A 19359-nucleotide genomic window follows, 5' to 3' on the forward strand; every position below is an offset into this window, starting at 1 on the left:
AATGACACGAAGCGATAAAACGATAAACGGTTGAAATCTAATTTGTATGTAATTTGTTGCGATTACCGTAATTTTTTTTATTTATTGCAGACTTACTAAATTGAATTTGAAGTGCAATTGCAATTATTTTTAAGAGATTTGACGCACATTGTTAGCAATATAAAGTTAGCTAAAATAATAAATTATATATTATGTACGATATAATCATTAAGCGTCAATTTTCTTTCGAAAATTTAGGAATTTGCGTTACTACTTATAAACAATTTCGTACAAGAGAGAATGGATTTTTTAATTCCACAAACGGTCTACGTCCACGAGTGCAATGTAAACAGTAAACAGCAGTTAACCTACTGTCATTTCATTTAAAGTAATCAATATACGATTCAGTCAAAGACTGTATATTATTTATAGGAAATCATTTCAAGTTTCAAGTTTCAAGGCGCATATAGGATGAAATTGTTTTGGAACGGAATGAAAGACTGTAATCTGTATTACCCGTTGGGATTAGAAATACTTGCGGCTCGCGGCTGGCTACGTAGTTCGACGTCCACGTTTTGCGGCGCGCAAGGAAAAGGAAGTAGCGCCAGCGGACGGGCACGTCCGACTTTGGAAATTCAAAGCGCTGAGAGCGCTCGCGGACTTCTCTCTCCGTTCTCCGTATATATATATGCAATATGGCCACGGCAGGAGTTCGATTGGATAATGTTGGATAAGATGGAAGAAAATGGCATGCGAAGTGTTATTAAATTTTAGTGAAATGTTTACTCGCTCCGGTTGTGTAGAATGGGAGGCTGCATAGGTATAACGAGGGCAAGAAATGCCTCGATCAATGATACGTCGGAAAACTCGAGCAGAACTAATTCGGGTGAGATTGGCGTGAAGATCACGTCTGTCGAAGATACATCGGGCATCAGCTAACCTTGAAGTCATTTTAACTTTATTTTTGTCCTTGCATCCGAAGTACACGTTATCCGTTAAGTCTAGTATCGTTCGTGTCTGCTTAGTTAAGTTCGGCGTTTGCAAAAATGGAAGTTTGGAGTAATATCGTATCGACGTAACGGCGGTGTGCGAGTGTGAATTATAAGGACGTACATGGCTGATTTTTAATTGACGCTTTCTAACGGTCTTTAATTCATTAAGTTTTTTTTTTATCGTAAAATTTTAGATTCGACTAGGTACTCTTGTTACATCTAATGTTATTTTGTAATGAATATTAAGTATACGACTGTCTAAATGATACAAAAAAAAAGGAACGTGTAAAGAACACTTAAGAGATTAGATCATCTACTGTCGTAACGTAGATTTTTGTGTTATTTAGATATAGGCGGTTTCACGCGATACGCGATAAGAGAAACGTACATATATATTCCCTACAAAAGAGATTGTGACGATTTCTTTGAATTGACTTCTACTGATCTCTGTGATTGAAATGATTTATATATGTGTATAGGGAATACGAGAAAAAATCATCTTTTATGTCACGAGGTAATCAGATGGAAATCGGATGTACCTCTGACCGAAGGTCAGTTGAGAAGTAAGCGAGATGAGTTTTGGGACACCGCGCCAGCGTTTGACGGCCGTAAAGAGATTTGGGACGCACTGAGGGCGGGTGCGACTGCAGCGGAGGCGCAGGATTATCAGTTGGCACAGGCCATATTAGACGGGGCTAACATTTCTGTACCAAATGGTTTCTTAACCGAATGTTACGACGAGTTAGGAACTCGTTATCAAGTACCTATTTATTGTTTATCCTACCCAATTAATATCGTAAAAGAAGACAATGGAAGAGACTCACCTGCTGATTGCTCAGGTAATAACATTTTCAAAGAGTCTTACGCAATATAATAATTTACAGCACAATTTTTTATCAATGTTGCTTTTATCAATTCTGTGCAGAACCAGTCGACGAAGGAACAGAACAAACTTTAAAACTTAGACTATCGACTACTTTAGGAGAAGTTAAACTACCTGTTTACAGCAATGACACTATTGCCATCGCTAAGAAAAAATTACAGGTTTGTATAACTTTAATTATATAAATTGAGTGCACATATGTTATATAAGAGTAATTGCTTATGACAATAATAATAATAATAATAATGATTGACGCTTACAGAGTCAAGAAGGTTTGGAACCTTCGCGTCAAAGGTGGTTCTTTGGTGGTAAATTGCTTGGTGATAAAATGCACGTAGAAGAAGCGAAGGTACAGCCAGGTTACATAATACAAGTAATTGTAAATCCAGAGAAATCAGATAACATCTCGGCGAAGACTAGTTGAACTGATAACATGCATAAACACGTAACAAAGTATGTTTCAATCAGCAATCAATAATAAGCATACGTTTACGCTTGTTAACAAAACTTGTTAATCATATATCAAAGTAAGAATATTATGGTTTTTAATTTTTTTGTCATAATTATCACGAGTGATAAATCATTTTAGGATAAATTCGACGTGACAAAATTTTCTATTTACGAATTTCTCCATTTAATGAAATCGCGAGTTAAGTGCAATTAATTTTCACTGTATCATATATTTATCCATATGCGTTATCGTACAATGTAAAAAAAAGTTATGTAAGAATAAGAGAGAAAGAGAGAAAATACTAATAGAATAAAAAAAGCATATCTATATATAAATTCGGCTTTCTTCAATATGATGTACTTTCTGCAACAAGAAAATTGACTGAAATGATTTATTTATTTTTACGCAAGATATATATACATACAAATATATATGAACGTACTATTTTTTTATAATTCATAATGCGTAAGTTTTTGCAATTTCACATTATCAAAATCTTTCTTTTATTACGATTGCAAAACTCACTAAAAGTGACATATTAAATTACGCATTAAAACTCAGAACGGCCATTATGTGAGATAATATTTTATAATAGAAGAAATATATATCGTTATATACATATATACTTTATATATATACATATTATATAAAGTATAGGATATTGTTTTTGCAAAATAGGGGAAATGGTAATTTTTTAACCGTTTGTGTCATTGTCATTGCATCACATACGAATACGAGGGGAATAACTATATTCAATGGACAATAGTGAAAAAAAAAGAAAATATAATACTCATTGCAAAGTACTATACGTATACTTAGGGCTCGTTTAACGATCTTCTAGGTTCTATTTGCAACTATTGACTTATTTCTTTGTAATATTCGTCACGAGTTAGTTTTACGTAAGAAAATAATATAAGAATTTATTTCAGTTTCTTATAATACGTATACTTCACTGAACTAATATTTCTGTTTTAATACACCAATTGTCTCTAACATATTATATAGCAAAATAATTTTAAATTATTGTACTCACATTATATCTTCTCGTAAAAATCTAAATTTTTGTAGGCCTAACATTGTTTTGTAAGTATAGTTAAGATGTTGAATAAGATTTTGGCAACTGAATCGTTTAGAAGAGAATTATGATAATAAGACTAAGGGTAAATTTGCATTTATCTCACATAAACAAAATTACGAATTATATAACCAATAGGTTTGCTATATATGCATATATTGCATATATTGTATGTACCAGAGATAAAGAGTTCTCTCAAAGAATGCTTTGCATCAAACAAGTCAATGATTATCATTATTGAATAAGATTTAATCATGATGATCTTGTATTTTATATGTATCACTTAAATTGTGCGTATAAAAATTTAAAAATCTGCACTGCCCAATTTTGACTAGTTCATTAAAATTATAATGTTTTAATAGCTCTGGTACCTAATTTTGCCAGCTACGATATCAATCTCCTTTTTTCTTCTAAAGACGTCAATAAAGTGAAAATCTCTTTTTTCACAAAAAGGCGACGAAGAGACTTTAATATATTCAAGAATTATAAAGAAATTATAATCAGTAAAATTGCATTTATACGCATATTAATATGTAGTATTAATTATTAAGTACTGTTCAATGTGCAGAAGAGTCACGATAATAATAAATCTTTTTATCAAACTGATATTAAGCTTAGCAGATATAATTATTTCATGACAGTTTTAAGTGTCCAAATTATGATAGAAATACCAATACAACTTGTATGGTAAAAATTGAGCGCGGTAATCATTATATTTCTCTCGTCAAAAGGTATGCTCTATACACAAGTATATGGTAACAACAAGTTCAAAAGATATTTAATAAGATTTTTAGATTATATAATTCACGTATATTTACACTTGTAGATTATGTGTAACAATAATTAGTATAAAATTTGGCCGTTTTGAATAATACTTTCTTTCGTATCGAATAATAAGATACAAAGTTCTATTAATACTAGCGCTCAGTTTAATATTAAGCAAAAGTATGATGTCAAACGTCGCCAAAATAGGAAAGGAAGAAAATAACTCTTATGTAAATAAAAATTGTTACAATAATGAAATGTAATTTTAACTGCCTGATAAAAATGGTACTTAATATTAATAATACTGTATTGGACCAATGCATGCGAAGTATTTTAAAATCAACAAATAATTGGCCATAATAGACTAAGTGCCCTATATGTAAAGATATTTTCTGAAGAATTGAGTTAAATAATAAATTATATCTCTGATAACATAAAAGAGTTATTTTTCGCTTAGGGACAATATATATTTCAGACTAATTGAGTTGATATTGAATCACTAAATTTTGTTCCGCATATATTTTACAATTGTTATGCGTATGTATTTCACGATCTTTGCGCACTGATATTTTTTGAAATTTTGTCGCATCTTGTAAACGTTAAACCGATCATAATTACACAAAAAATGATACAAATTATTTCGTGTTACATATGTTTGATAATATACATGTTGTTTAGAAGACGAAGTTGTGTATATAATAGTTCCTAAGATTAATTACTAATTATTATAACATATATTGTGAAATAAAGCGCGAAAACGTTATGAAAGCATTGAAAAACTCTATATCCTACTATACTGATATAATAATAATAAGATAATAAGTTATAACACGTGGAAATAAGTAAGAAAAATACTACGTTTGTTTCGTAAATAAATATTTTTTATTTTTAATCTGTAAAAATGTTATATAAAAACCTGTATTTATATTTATTTTTACTATTTTACAAATTTATTTAGCAAATTTTCCTAAATATCTCAACTCATGGCACAGCCAAGTTATAGTACTTAAAAGTATAAGACTACCAGATTGGTGCGACGCAGCTAACGATAGAGGAACGTGGTATAATAAAGTCGAAATTCCTAAAAGTACTTGAAGATAACCCGCACAAAGTACCGCAGCCACAGCCTTTCTTCCTCGACCAGGAAGTTTATGTTTACGAGACAAAATACCCAAACAAGTTATCAATGCTATAGTAGTGACTCCCTGCATAAATGATATACACGTGAAATAATGTAGGCACAGTAACACGCTTAACGACCGTATTACACAACTTACCAAAATTCTGTGATCAAATTGAACTGTAGCTGGATTTTCCGTGAAGTTTCGTAATGCAGGAGATATGGCAAGTATATCATCGGGTATCCACTTGTCTGCCATTTTTGGGAAAGTATTATAAATAAGACCAGCATCCATGCCAGCTACAAACGCTCCCGACAAAGCAGTGAGAAATACTAGCCCTTTTGTTGAGTGAATTAATCCTTTAAATCTTTTCAGTGCCTTCAGGGCATTACTTGTGATTGTGGTACTAGAGTAATTCGCAGTTAGCTTTTGAGCAGGAATCAGATGATCCAAAGCATTATAAAGAAATCCAGTATATAGGAGCAATGCTAATCCAAGATGCGCAGCTAAACGATACTGCGATACCCGCGGCACGTCGGAAGGTTCTACAAAACGATTTTCCAATCCAGATTTAACCATATACCATCCCATGAGTCCTTGCAAGCCGATTAGCGATCCTAAGGCAACGACGCGCATTTTCATTCCGCGTTTTAGCATACCCTTATACCAGAAATATGTTGCCGGAATTACAAATACAGCGCCGATTAAACGTCCCCATGTTCTATGCAAATATTCCATCCACCAAATACGTTTGAACTCCTCTAACGTCATACCGTGGTTGGTTCTACAGCAAAATTAATGGCATATCTATACATTTCTGTGAGTTATATTGGTTCTTTGGTATTAACGCGTTGTCTCTTACATTTTATATTCAGGAAATTGTTTGTAACGCTCAAATTCCGAGACCCATTGAGCTTCGTTCAGAGGCATTTTCTCTCCCAGCAATTTCCAGGTAACCATAGACAAGCCCGATTCGGTGAGTCTTGTTATACCACCTAAATACATAGAAGAAAGGAGAAATGATCTTCAGTTGTTTCTTAAATACATTTTATTTTCACCTTAACATGTACTTGATGTTTATCACACAATTAAATGTTACATAAATTTGAATTGCATGTAGGTACTGATTTATTAGACCAAAGAGAAGGCTGTCACATTTGAGATTCTACTTTCCATACGTCTTTTCTATAATGCTCTTCACTACGACGCAGACATAGTGATAGTATACAAAATAAATGAGAGTACCTAGTGCGACCGCTACGAAAACCATGCCACCGCAGGTGAGCAACCAATATCCCACAATTTTGTCATTTCTACCGCTCGGTTTTGCGGCATAATTACGAATTGCAACGTTCGGTTGTTTCAGTGGTCTCTGTAAATTGTTAAATGCAGTAAAATTAGTACACACTGACATCGTTCTTATTAAACTCATTTAAATTGCACACGCAGCAGGTATACTTGAGTGTCGGAGTGCGTTACCTTCTGTAATAGCAATTTCGAGCAGTATTCCTTAAAAGAAGCGTCGTTACGTCGCACGACGTCGGTTTTTGCGTTTGTAAACAGGTGTTGCCGGCCAAGTATGCGTCTCGTTGCGTTATACGCGCCTAATACCTTCGTATGATACCTCACGACATTCAACATACTGCAATTAAAATACAAAATACAGCGAGCATTAATAAACGTAATTACACACTGGCGTGTGCACGTGGGGTCGTGGGGTGTTGTTAGCTCTTTAGAAACGCAAAAATAAGACGCGATAGATCCCGGCACACAAAACAATGCAATACGAGCGCACGGAGCGCATTGCGCATTGGAGCGCATTGAGCGCAGTGAGCGCACAGACCGCAGAGCGCTCAGCGCGCTATTCGAGTGGTGCCATCTACAAAAAAGAAGAAGAAGAAGAATGATTCGATCATGTGCTGAATGTCTCGTGTAAACAACAGTTTTTGGTTATGGCCTCGTCTCCGAATTTTGATTTAAAAGAGCGATTAGATATTAGTTTCAAAGATACAGCAGCTCTTAATTCATTATGCAGGAATTTAGCTTCCGGTACGTATTTTACAAAAAATAAAAATGTCTTGTAAAGTATATTTTTTTTATGTACTTATGCTACAAAATTTAAAGAGTCAGTAGTTAAAAAGAGAGAAAGATACAAAAATTAAATTTTATACACGAATACAGCTCGGGAGTCAAATAATATACTTGGTTTTCTTAATTTTATTATTTCTCTAACCTAGAGAAATATGATAATTTCAACTTGCGCACCACATATTTATATGAACTTTATATAAACTTGAATCTTTCCACAATCACTGTTATATCTCTTGATTTAATGAGTATATTGAAATCTAAATTTTGTAATGTACGTAGTCATAAAAATCATAGTCTAAAATTATATTGTGGAAGACATTAAAACGCTTTGTTTTAGAAATAGAATTGGGTTCTATGAAACTCTGCACGTTTGTGGAGACACTAGGTTCTTACATGACAGACCAAAATGTTCTTACGAGGGAGAAAGGAGTTATGGCCCTTTCCTCCGTTTTGTCACAGCTGCCCCAAGATTATCTCACTGAATCAGAATTGCGTTTTATTACAACGTTTTATTGCGACAGGATGAAGGATCATTATAGCATTATACCATCTGTACTGAACGGTATTCAAGCAATTGTGAGCATTCGTCTTTTATCTCTTGCGTCATTTTTCTCTTTCGTTGAATTGTCATAACTATTTGTTTTTCTTTTTCAGGCGAACATGACTCATTTACCTCAAAACGCATCGTCATCCTTACTAAGAGTTATGTTTGAGCACGTTCAGTGTCAATCTCAACTGTTACCCGAACGTCGCAAAATATATCTTATACTAAAAAGTTTAATAGAAAACAGATTACATGATCTGAGATCCATGGGACCAGATTTAGTTTATGGTATTATCAGCTCTATGGATGGTGAAAGAGATCCGAATAACCTCGTGTTATTGTTTGATATGCTACCACAGTTTTTAAAAGAATTTCCATTAGGTCATTTGACCGAAGAAATGTTTGAAGTTCTGGCATGTTATTTTCCAGTTGATTTTAATCCTGTAATTATATTGTATACATTTATTTTTCCATCTTATTTTTCAACATAATGTTTATAAGGTAACAAATATGTAATTTATAAATGTTTACAGTCTGGCATGGAGGATCTAAGGGTATCGCGGGAAGATTTGGCAGAGAAATTGACGCCTTGCTTATGCGCTGTTCCAGAGTTTGCAGATTATTGCTTACCTCTTATAATTGACAAATCATATTCTACTCTCAGAGTTGCCAAACTCGATTCCTTAAATCTATTACGTGAAAGTGTTCAAACGTTTGGGCTGTTAAAAATAAAATTGTGCTTACCAGACCTATGGACAACTTTAAAGAAAGATATAGTGCCAGGGAGAGATGTTGAAATAAGAGACGCTGCTTTACAAGCCATGACATTTTTAATTAAAGTTATATCAGTCGATGAAACAGTTTGCAAAAATTTTATTGACAAGATAATTGCCGATATAAAATCGTCGTTGTGCGATGTGCAACTTAGTTTGTACAGACCTGCCCAAACGCTACTGGAAACAATAGCTGCAATTAACAAAACGATATGTGTACAAATCTTGCAAGCTGTAATACCTTTATGTATCGGACAATATTCTACAATGAATTCATTGAACGACAAAATTGCATTGATAGAAACGTTAAATAATTTTATGAAAATATGTTCTAATTACGACATTTGCATTCAAGGTAAGTTGAAACAACGAATAATGATGTCATTTGCACTATTACTATTGCTTATTGCAATGTAACAATCCTGATATTTTATATATATATATATATATATATTACATAAATATAATGAAATTTAATCTAGATATTCCAGAATTATCATGGACAAATATACCTCAAACGTATTTAGATGGCTTGACAATAAAAAGTACTGAACTAAAAAGTAAAATATTCCTTGGTTTAATGATCCAAAAGGCATATTTAAACGATGTACAACGCTCTATATTATATAATGCGATATGCAATGAAATTGAAACAGGATGCGATAAAATACAAAGCACATGTCATACAACTGTTATAGATTTTGCTGCGTTATATCTTGAAGAAATATCAATGTTAGTTAAAGAGAGATTGTTGTCGAATACAGGTAAGTTAAATACAAATACGTAGTTAATATAAACTTATTTCTATCAATATATGAAGTGTGATATTGACGAAATGTTTCAGATGAGACGGAAGTAGAATTATTAAAACGAAGGATAAAAGCTTTATCGGCAATTGCAAAAATACGTGAACTAGGTTGTGTAATACTTCCGAAAATTGTTACGATGTTAACAGACGCAGTTAATACTGATATACGTATCACAATATTACTGAATATCCAGAAGCTAATTGCTTTAAAGAAATCTGATTACAACATACATCAATTTCTATACAAGGAATGTCATATTATTGATAAATTAATTTCATATGAGACAAATGTTGATCATAAAATGTTGATATCTAATATCTGCCAGTTAATTATACGAAATCTTACGATCGAAGAACAACGTGCGATTGTAACGAAATACGCTGTGGCTTTAAATACGAAAATTCCCGAAACTGATGTGACTATAATGATGAATCTTTTCATTTCTTTACGGAAAGATATCAATTTGAACATAAATAATAATACGGTGGAAAATCTGTATAATCTAGCAACTAGCAATTGCAATCCGGATATAAGGCAAACGAGCTGTAAATTTCTATCTGTTTTATTAAATAAAATGAAAGTGTCAGATGTCGATAGAATTGTATCTTATCTAGAAGACAAAATAAGTAATAATTTAAGTACGGACAGTGACATTAAATTAAAGCAACGTACGGTTAACTTTCAAATTTGGATGACTAAAGCACTCGTCATGAGAGGATACGCAAAGTCCCAATACTTTCTGGAGAATGTATGTGTGATTAAATATAATTATAATAATTTAACATTTGGTTATACGGATAATATAGGTGAATTAATATTTCTCATTTTTGTTTTTACAGCTTACGCACTTATTAACTCGCAATGAAATAGGTCAATTTATAGGCGAACAATATCAAATTTTAGTAAGTAAGCACGAGGATATTTTAATAACGGAAAATTTCTGCGACGTGAAAATTTTTTATAAACAAAGAGTGTTCGAATATTTGTTGCGACAAAATATTAATTTTGCAAGCGCGATGAGACAGAATTATCTTATCGCTTTGGTCCATCTACTAGAACAAATGCCTGAAGAATTATTATTTTTGCATTTAACCGAGGTAAGTTTTTATTATTAATGCATCAATGATAACATTCTCTTGCAATGGAAAGAACATTTCAATTAATGTATTTTTTCGTCAGTTGGTACCGCTGTTGATTGAGTCTCTATCTCTTAGTAATGAGCATTTAGTTCTTTGGACATTGACGTCATTTAAACTTCTGCTTGACACTAAACACGACGTATTTTCTGATAATTTACAATGTGTTATACCAAAGCTTATGCAATTATCAACGCATCGGATCATGGTAATTATTTGCATTAGCTTCAACTTTTCAAATTCGCATCGTATCGCTATAATCTATATTTGTATTAATAGGGTGTTAGAATTGCGGCTCTAGAATGCCTGGCGCATTATACTAGTTATTCCACTATTTTGATCAATCCGTACAAGCAGAGTGTGTTAGACAAATTGGGGGTGTTAGTTGACGATCGCAAACGTTTAGTCAGGAAGGCTGCGGTGGAAACGAGAATACGATGGTATCTAGTGGGTGCATCTGGAGAACGGTCAAAGGAATGAACGATATCGCAGTTCGGTTTTGTATAGATACATCTAATATGATTTTATATAAGTATCTTTTTGCCTTACTTTATATACATTTTGAAAAAATGTAAATTTTTCACTACTGAATATATTAACATGTTATACCTATAAATTTGTATGCGATTGTCTTTATTTACATATCTAATCCACAATATATTTTCCCGAGCATCTCCCTACGCCTGTCTATCCCAGATATCTTTCTTAATTGAATAAGGAATTGATTTTTGTAAGTGGATTAAGACCTTCAGTTAGCTCGGATGCGTTCAGTGCAGCGCAGGCATGGGCGACGGTAAGAATATGCGATTGTAACATTTACTTAATTTGTTTTACGATACGAATAGAACCCTACTTTTATTTAATTGAAGTATTATGTACAAAACATTGAAAAAATATGAGCATTTTTTTTATTAAATAGAATATTTGATTTTCTTATTGAATATCTTCTATGTCAAAAATACGCGTGTCTGTGCAGGTGTGGCAAAGAATGGTGCGTACAAGTATGACGATGGTACGAAATATATCGGTGATTGGAATCGCAAGGGATTGAAACACGGCGCTGGTCTATTAGTCCTTCCGAATGGAACGCGGTACGATGGGGCATTTCAAAATGGGTTATGCTCCGGCTTGGGAGTCATTGTATTTCCTGATGGAGCAAAGTAAGTTAGGTTGCAAGTTTATCTCGAGATTGCGCGTTTTACTAAAAAATACCGTCGCGCATATGCATATATATTTCTACGATATCGCTTCCATTCTCTTTTTCTTTTAGGTACGAGGGAGAATTTATGCAAGGATGGTTTCACGGCCACGGTGTGTTCTGGCGAGCCGACGGAATGAAATTTGAAGGGGAATTTCGTGGAGGTCGTGTTTGGGGCTTAGGTATATAATCGAGTTACGATAATTCATTATCAATTTTATAAATAAAACACTACAACAATTTTTGGACTACGCATTGTTTTTCAATTGTAATTCGAATGTGAGTTATATACCTATATGCTTTTTATTCGATAACTATAGGTTTGGTGACCTATGCTGATGGATCGCATGGATTTCCGAGAAATGAAGGTTTCTTTCAAGATTGCAGATTAGTAAGGCGACGACGTTGCCCTGACATAGTGCAGAAGGCGCAACAAATTTCTATGATGGCACGTGCTCAGTGCAATTAAGCTGAAATAGAATTGATGATGTATATAGCTAATAAAAAGGAATGTGTAATCTTTATTTGCTTATTTTAATTGAAATAAAAATCTACATTATATATTTAATATTCGGATAAATTTTATATCTTTATCTTTCATATTATATATGATACACATAATCTTCCCGTATTATTCGCTCGCAAATAAAATTTCAGCGTCCGAAGTGCATCTCGAATTCGTATCAGGAATTCATACAGGATCGGAAAAAGAAGCAGATTTATCTTCATTTACGTAAAATTAAGATATGCCAGTAATGTTGGTGATACCAGTTTCCCGAATACCGAATGAAATGTAATTGTAACGAGTTACGCGCGCCCCAAAAGAAAAAGTTTGAGAAGGAACACAAGGCTACTAGACTACTTTCCGCTCGGAGAGGCGTGGCTGAGCCGGATGTTCCAGTTTTGAAGACGAAGGTGTGGCACCAATCGATTTATAAAACTCGCACATGTAATGTTTTAGTATAACAATATAAATAAAAATTGAAATCTTAGATTTAGAAACGTTACATTGAAAGAGAGAATACGAAGTAAGTTCTCCATATTGCTTTTCTTCGTTTCTTTTGCTCATATCTCATTTGCGATAATATAAAAGGTATATAAATAAAATTTGTTTTAAGTCGTATGAAAAAAATTAGACAAATTCCAAATTTTACTTTAAACCGTGATATTTTTAGAAATTCAATGCATCCTCTCACAAAGGCGATGCATTAAGTAATGAGTTTTGAAATTTATAAAATTTAAATATTGTGAGGAATATATAGAGATAAATAGCTGATAATTTGTTAATATTATCTCGCAAAACGTTATATACGAGAAAAAACATTTTAGGAACTTATAAATCATCGGAAGGGCATACGATTCAACGGGGAGTAAAGGCGTTTGGCAATGGCGCAATATTAAGTATATCCTTGACACTATATCCCACCATGGCGAACTGTGAGTGCCGAAAGATTTCGCGTGGCTCGTCGTTTGTCCGCCAAGTATAAAAGTACCGATTGTCACGGATCGTAGCATTCGTATTTCGACTCAGACGCGATTAAAGTCATCCCAGCATCTTCCACCTTCCACGCATAGTACAATGGCAGCCAAGGTACGTACGATCGAACGGCACAAATTAGATTTTGTCAAGTATAGGAAATACATAATGTTTAGAAATAAATTTGCGCTTTTAAGGTTTCAAATTGTAACCGATGCGAGAGTTCTATTTCAGCTGTTCGTAATCGCCTGTGTTTTGGCCGCGGCCAACGCCGGTTTAATCGGTGTGCCCTCCGCCCTGCAGTACCAGTCGTACCAGATCGCGCCGTTCGCCCCGATAGCGCACATTCAACCCCAAGCTATCACGTCGACATCCGACAATATTCTACGAAGCCACGGTAATCTGGCGCAGGTGGCCACGCAAACGAAGACCATCGACACGCCTTTCTCTAGCTCGAGCAAGTCCGACATCCGCGTGACTAATCCGGCTGTCACTACCTACGCTCAACTTGCTCATCCAGCCCCATTGGCATATGCGCCATATGCCGCGGCCGCTATACCCGCGTTACCGGCGGCAGTACGCCCAGCTGCTCTCGGAGTCGCTTACTCGCCGGCCGTTGAAGTGTCTCACATGAGCTACAGCAGCCCGATCGGAATCGCCTATGCCTACTAAATCGATCCATATCAAACGCGACTTTACATGATACACATATATATTTATTCAAACATCCTCGACATCTCTGTAACCACTTCTGTACGTGGCAAATTAATGACACTACAATGTAGGTGGTTACGCAATAAAATTGTACTTTACTCTTAATCAAAGCTTGATTTTTCAACCCCCATAGTCCTTAGATCCATAAGTCTATTAGTTTCTTAAGGGATTGAATAATTGTCATAAGGAGATGATATACGGCGGAAGCTATCGCAACGTGTCGTTACGATAGAGTTTTATTTGTAATAGAGGCGCCGCTGCGCCGGGGGTAAAATGCTTTCTGCGGGATAGAATAACACCCAAGTTTTTTTTATATGTAAAATTGTATTATTATTTCATATTTTTTCGCGTTTATCAATAATTTGTCAACAATTTCGAGGAATGGGGGGAAGAAACGTCCTAATAAAAAAAGAAAACAATTTTGTGAAGATTGACTTTAGGGAGAAGTGAGAGATGCATCGGCGAATTGTGTCCAATATTAAGGGCAAGGTAAATTCTGCGATGTGTAGTTGCTGGTGGATTGGCGGCGGGTTTCTTATATCTCATTGAACGTAAAAAAAAATCTAGCCTAGCTTAAGTCCAAGAGCGGGACCAGCACCCCACGCGGCAGCAGGAGCACCCCACGCGGCGGCAGGAGCAGCACCCCACGCGGCGGCCGGAGCACCCCACGCGGCGGCAGGAGCACCCCACGCGGCGGCAGGAGCACCCCACGCGGCGGCAGGAGCACCCCACGCGGCAGTAGGAGCGATGGCGAGGGCAGCTGGTTTCACAGCAATAGCCGGTGCAGCGAGCAAGCCGGCGTAGACATTTGTGATGGCCAAAAGGCCGAAGATCACCAGGAGCTGCAAGATTTAAAAACGTTTATTTACTTTCATGAACTTTATAAATTTCTTTTAGATGTCTTATTTATATATCTGGAATATTAATGTTATTTAAATTCGTCTTGTTTCAGATTATATATCCAGCCTCTTTTAAAATGAGAAATATTAGTTTTAATGTTGATAATCTCGCGTTTTGTCTTGAAATTAAAATGTTAGTAATCATGCGGTGTATAAGTTACATATGCGTACTCTCTCTCCTCTCCTCTTTCTTTACACTTAATATAAATATTATAATAATTCCAGAAATATAATAATCTATAATCTTAGCTTTTGAAGCTTCATTACTTTTATCAGTTTTCTAAACAAATGACGAATATGAATTGCACAAATAGTAATCTTGAAGTGTTTTTGCTTTGAAGAAACTTACTTTGAACATGATGCTTTCCTATTTCCCGTTGAAACACGAAGATTGGATTGAATGCTCTGTCTAAATCTAAGCCTATTTATACCCATGCTACAGAAAACCTGTCTAGTGTGCGTGGTGCATTTTTTCCCAAAAACTTCTTTGTACGAGTATGCATTCTATGTTCACAGTAAGGCGTTATTGCATCACATAGTAGTAAAATTTTATATCTTAAGCCATGAATACATTTTACGCCTTCGACGATCGGTATTAATCGGCTTCTGTTTTCTCGCTGCAACCGTGTTCCACTATGACATCAGAAGCGAGAAATCGTAGGTGAATTTTTCTTTCTGCAATATACGTCAAAACTTTTCTCATATACTAACATTCACATTGCATTTGTAGTACAGATTGATAAAATATTTTGAAAACGCAAAACTTAAATTATAAGAGAATCACAAGTACGTATTGATGTGATATATGATTGCATATATTTTTTAAAATTAAATTTAAATTCTCGAGAATACTCGATTATAATCGATTCATTCAAGTTCTACCGCTTATACTTTTTACGTACCGTCACTTAAAAATTCTTTCGATAGTGTATCAAACAAGTTTGCACACATAGTCGCATTCTTTTCTTATGAACCATGAGAACACAATTGATACGATAACATTGTATAATTTTATTATTTATTTTAAAACGTAAAAAAATGCATCTGTGTATCAATAAATTTCAATTCTATTTCGTTAAATCATAAGAAAGACAACAATATCGACTGCAAAGTTGCTTACATACACACGCATATCGAAGTATGTATGATACATATAACTTGATTTCCCATGTCACTTTTAAATTTATGTTAAACTGCAATGTATCGATGCATGTCTCGTGCTTCGCATTATGAATATTACGACAGAGACTATACAGTATGCACCAATCTCCTCATTTACGATTGTCTGATGCAAGCTTACGTTAAGTTGCACCGGATCCGTCTCTTTATTGACATTTATAGGGGCAACTTATTTTTTTCTTACGTAGTTGCGTTGTTTGCAACATGTGCGGAGGGGCACTTAAAAAAAGTGTACTCACGAGAAATATCTTTTAAATTCCACGTTATTTTTAGAAATAATTGTGGCATTTTTCTAGAATCCAGAAATTATCTTCTCTTACAAAGTTTTCGTGAATTTTTTGGAAACGCCGGTTGCAAATAAAATTGCACCTAATTATATGTGTTTAACGTCGAAGAATACGTAATATCGTTCTAAACACATTTTACAAGACTAAGCTATATCTTCCAAAATTAAATAGCTACTGATTTCCGCCATAATTTTATGGAACAGAAATTGCAGCAGTAAGCTTTTTTTTAATTCTTGGCATCTCTGTAAAACATGGCTTCAATTTTGATCGATCGGGCGAATATTGTTGCGTACGGCCTGTGATTTTGCGAAGAAAGTGACTGACTGACTTCCATAACTTTTAAGAGCAACTTGCGTAATTCGTGACCTTGCACAAGATACATTTGAATCATGCTCCTGTAAAAAAAAAAAACGGTGAAGGTGACCTACATATGTGTTCGCAAGACATAATGAGGCTGAAGATTGGAACTGGACCGCACCCTTTTTTATCAATTTTATACGCATAATAAATTAATAAGCAGAGTTCCACAAAATTTATTTATTTTTATTAATTTTTATATTTATATAAATTATAAAACTTTATATGTAGAAAGGATTAAGAAAGAAGTGTGGAAGAATTTATATAGTATTCTCAAAAACAAAAGCTAAGATATCTAGTTAACATAAATCTACGAATAAATTTTAATAAAGATAAAGAGATAAAAAGACGAGTCTTCGTTTCAAAATGTACATAATTTCCCACTACAAAGATATCAAATTTGTATTTAAAAACATGCTTTTTTTGTTTTATCTTAACCATTAATTTATGGATTTTACTCATTTAAAGTTTCTATACCAAGTTTATGTTATAATTTATTAATTATATTAGAAATATGTAAAAAAAGAATAAGGTAAGGAGAGAATTCCTTGCAGACCTATATAGGATTAAGATAAGAAAGATCAAAAAGAGTATAGTAATATTATAAATATCCTTGTACAAATTTCTAAAAGTCAATAATTTTTAAATTCTATTAAATTATAAATAATTGATAACATTTGAGGCTACCACTGATTTCATTGCAATATATACTTAATTTATAAAATTAAAAATTAAAACCCAATTATTTAACATATAGGTATTTATTAACAAGATTTATATCGTATGTAATTAAAAATAAGATAATTAGTTATTACTACGATATATAAAAGTAATAAATTTAATTCTGATACATCTTAATGATCTTAATTAACATCTTGTACATTTATTTATAATACATATGTATACATATATCTATTATGTATACATATATGTATATATCTTTTACAATTTTCTCTATTCTATTTTCCTATATTTTAAGTTAGCTATTTTTCTTTAAATCAGAATTTGTTAATCAGATTAGAATAAAATGAGCGAAGGGACAGAACATATAATACGTTTATTTTGTATATCATGAGATCGAGAATTAAGGAAAGATCTTAAAATAAAGGAAATATTCGATTGTCTCATAATCTTAGAATAGAAAAAAATTAACTGTATTTACTGCAGAAGAAACATTCATTGTACATACATATCTCTGAGATAATTACATCCCTGTTCTTTTATATATATCCTTTTTCATCGAGGTAAAATTATTGATTTAATACATTATTTACATTGCATCTTTTCAATTACTCTTTTGTGGTCTATTTCCAAAAATGGAAGTTCCTACTCTCACATTTGTACTGCCTAACTCAATCTGTAATAGAAAATAATGTATTTTATATAAAGACATAAAATCAATTAGCAATTCAATCTATTTGCAAATTGATTGTCCTAAAACCTTACCGCATGTTCATAATCACTGGACATTCCCATTGATAATTCAACATCTTTTATATCAATTCCCAATTCGTCGCGTACCTTTTCCCTGCATTTTTTTAAACAAATAAAATCAGGATTTGGCCCATTTGCAACATCATACCCATACATTCCTATCGTCATCAGTCCCATAAATTTCAAATTGGGACAGTTCTGTATGACATACTTTACGAGGGTTGATACTTGTGCAATATCGCAACCATTTTTTTCTGTAATTACACAATTATTTTTATACAGGAAAATCCAAAATTTGTTAAGCTAAAAATTACTTTGTCTCGTAAGTTTCTTACATGAAAAAGATAACAAATATCATTACCTTCTTCTCGACTTGTATTAACTTGTACCATGACATTTAACTTGTTGTCATCGCTCTTTCGAAATCTTGGCCATGAATTATTGAGCGTGTTTGCAAGTTTGTCGCTATTGACACTTTCTACAACATATAAATTTGGTATACTTAACACCTTGTTGACCTTGTTCCTTTGTAAAGTCCCTATAAAATGCCATTGAATTTCTCTGCATTTTTCAAGGATCAAGGGGCTGCAGGCCTTCTCCACCAATTCGTTCACATAATTTTCACCAAAATGTCTCTGACCGGCCTCGTATGCAGATACTATCGATCCCGTGGATTGCAATTTGCTGACAGCTACCAATCGCGGTTCATAATATTGATACTCCTGCAAGAACGAGATCAATTTGTTGAAGATCTAACCTTTTCGCGTTGGGCTTCGAAACGCGACGTTCTCTGTACAATTATCCAATACATTAAAAGAAAAAAGATATATTTAATTGTAATAGTAAGTGCTTTATAGTAAATACGGAAAAGAATACCGGTGCTCTCTTCGCGGCGGCATACGATATCTTGTCGCAAACGGATTTTAAATTCACTGCCACCTCTGCCATGCTGCATTTAAATGCCATAAATCGCCTTCTGATTAACGATCGTAAGTATTCCTCATGTGTTTAAAAAAAATTTTTTAATTTTTCCTTCCTCCTTATATATATATATATAATATCTTCTTCCTTTTTTTTTTATAATCGGACTTTCGAGCTTAATCATTTCACGTGACAAGCATGTGAGCATACAGTAAACATCAATCGTTACGCAAGCATTGAATTCCGTGAGCATGTGCGTGTGATGTGTGTGAAC

The 19359-nt window shown here is 33.7% G+C and overlaps 7 protein-coding genes across 8 annotated transcripts; 4 read left to right on the plus strand and 3 right to left on the minus strand.

The window, feature by feature from the left end:
• Positions 1–635: 635 nt before the first annotated feature.
• Positions 636–2595, plus strand: LOC143894049 (ubiquitin domain-containing protein 1). Its single transcript, XM_077400078.1, has 4 exons — positions 636–865; positions 1451–1810; positions 1897–2015; positions 2117–2595. Exons 1-4 carry the CDS (start codon positions 784–786, stop codon positions 2276–2278), a joined length of 723 nt encoding a protein of 240 aa, XP_077256204.1. The 5' UTR covers positions 636–783; the 3' UTR covers positions 2279–2595.
• Positions 2596–4214: 1619 nt separating this feature from the next.
• Positions 4215–6907, minus strand: LOC143894042 (heme A synthase COX15). The gene is made up of 5 exons (XM_077400070.1): positions 6746–6907; positions 6512–6638; positions 6129–6261; positions 5423–6050; positions 4215–5350 (listed from the first exon to the last, which is right to left on the minus strand). Exons 1-5 carry the CDS (start codon positions 6905–6907, stop codon positions 5096–5098), a joined length of 1305 nt encoding a protein of 434 aa, XP_077256196.1. The 3' UTR covers positions 4215–5095.
• A 173-nt stretch (positions 6908–7080) lies between these two features.
• Mms19 (MMS19 nucleotide excision repair protein) lies at positions 7081–11247 on the plus strand. Its single transcript, XM_077400040.1, has 9 exons — positions 7081–7315; positions 7695–7933; positions 8012–8344; positions 8435–9029; positions 9157–9438; positions 9519–10231; positions 10323–10580; positions 10663–10827; positions 10899–11247. The coding sequence occupies exons 1-9, from the start codon at positions 7219–7221 to the stop codon at positions 11097–11099; spliced, it is 2883 nt and encodes a 960-aa protein (XP_077256166.1). The 5' UTR covers positions 7081–7218; the 3' UTR covers positions 11100–11247.
• Positions 11248–11270: 23 nt separating this feature from the next.
• Positions 11271–12385, plus strand: Rtp (MORN repeat-containing protein retinophilin). The gene is made up of 4 exons (XM_077400079.1): positions 11271–11412; positions 11596–11779; positions 11890–11999; positions 12138–12385. The coding sequence occupies exons 1-4, from the start codon at positions 11403–11405 to the stop codon at positions 12284–12286; spliced, it is 453 nt and encodes a 150-aa protein (XP_077256205.1). The 5' UTR covers positions 11271–11402; the 3' UTR covers positions 12287–12385.
• A 6-nt stretch (positions 12386–12391) lies between these two features.
• Cpf1 (cuticular protein CPF1) lies at positions 12392–14553 on the plus strand. Its single transcript, XM_077400080.1, has 3 exons — positions 12392–12732; positions 13147–13408; positions 13529–14553. The coding sequence occupies exons 2-3, from the start codon at positions 13397–13399 to the stop codon at positions 13964–13966; spliced, it is 450 nt and encodes a 149-aa protein (XP_077256206.1). The 5' UTR covers positions 12392–12732; positions 13147–13396; the 3' UTR covers positions 13967–14553.
• LOC143894053 (uncharacterized) lies at positions 14517–15609 on the minus strand. Its single transcript, XM_077400083.1, has 2 exons — positions 15257–15609; positions 14517–14850 (listed from the first exon to the last, which is right to left on the minus strand). Exons 1-2 carry the CDS (start codon positions 15263–15265, stop codon positions 14572–14574), a joined length of 288 nt encoding a protein of 95 aa, XP_077256209.1. The 5' UTR covers positions 15266–15609; the 3' UTR covers positions 14517–14571.
• A 716-nt stretch (positions 15610–16325) lies between these two features.
• On the minus strand, positions 16326–19278 carry LOC143894048 (pyridoxal phosphate homeostasis protein). Of its 2 annotated transcripts, XR_013255994.1 has the most exons (5): positions 19041–19278; positions 18526–18886; positions 18177–18418; positions 17920–18087; positions 16326–16768 (listed from the first exon to the last, which is right to left on the minus strand). XR_013255994.1 is itself a non-coding variant. In XM_077400077.1 (4 exons), exons 1-4 carry the CDS (start codon positions 19128–19130, stop codon positions 18016–18018), a joined length of 765 nt encoding a protein of 254 aa, XP_077256203.1. In that variant the 5' UTR covers positions 19131–19278; the 3' UTR covers positions 17858–18015. The 2 variants fall into 2 exon arrangements, 1 of the variants encoding a protein (XP_077256203.1); XM_077400077.1 differs by lacking the exon at positions 16326–16768 and having other exon boundaries at positions 17858–18087.
• Between the last annotated feature and the right edge of the window lie 81 nt (positions 19279–19359).

The sequence above is a fragment of the Temnothorax americanus genome, unplaced genomic scaffold (assembly GCF_048541705.1).
Source record: "Temnothorax americanus isolate GAGA-0224 unplaced genomic scaffold, ASM4854170v1 Scaffold13, whole genome shotgun sequence".
In the NCBI taxonomy this organism is placed as follows: Eukaryota; Metazoa; Arthropoda; class Insecta; order Hymenoptera; family Formicidae; genus Temnothorax; species Temnothorax americanus.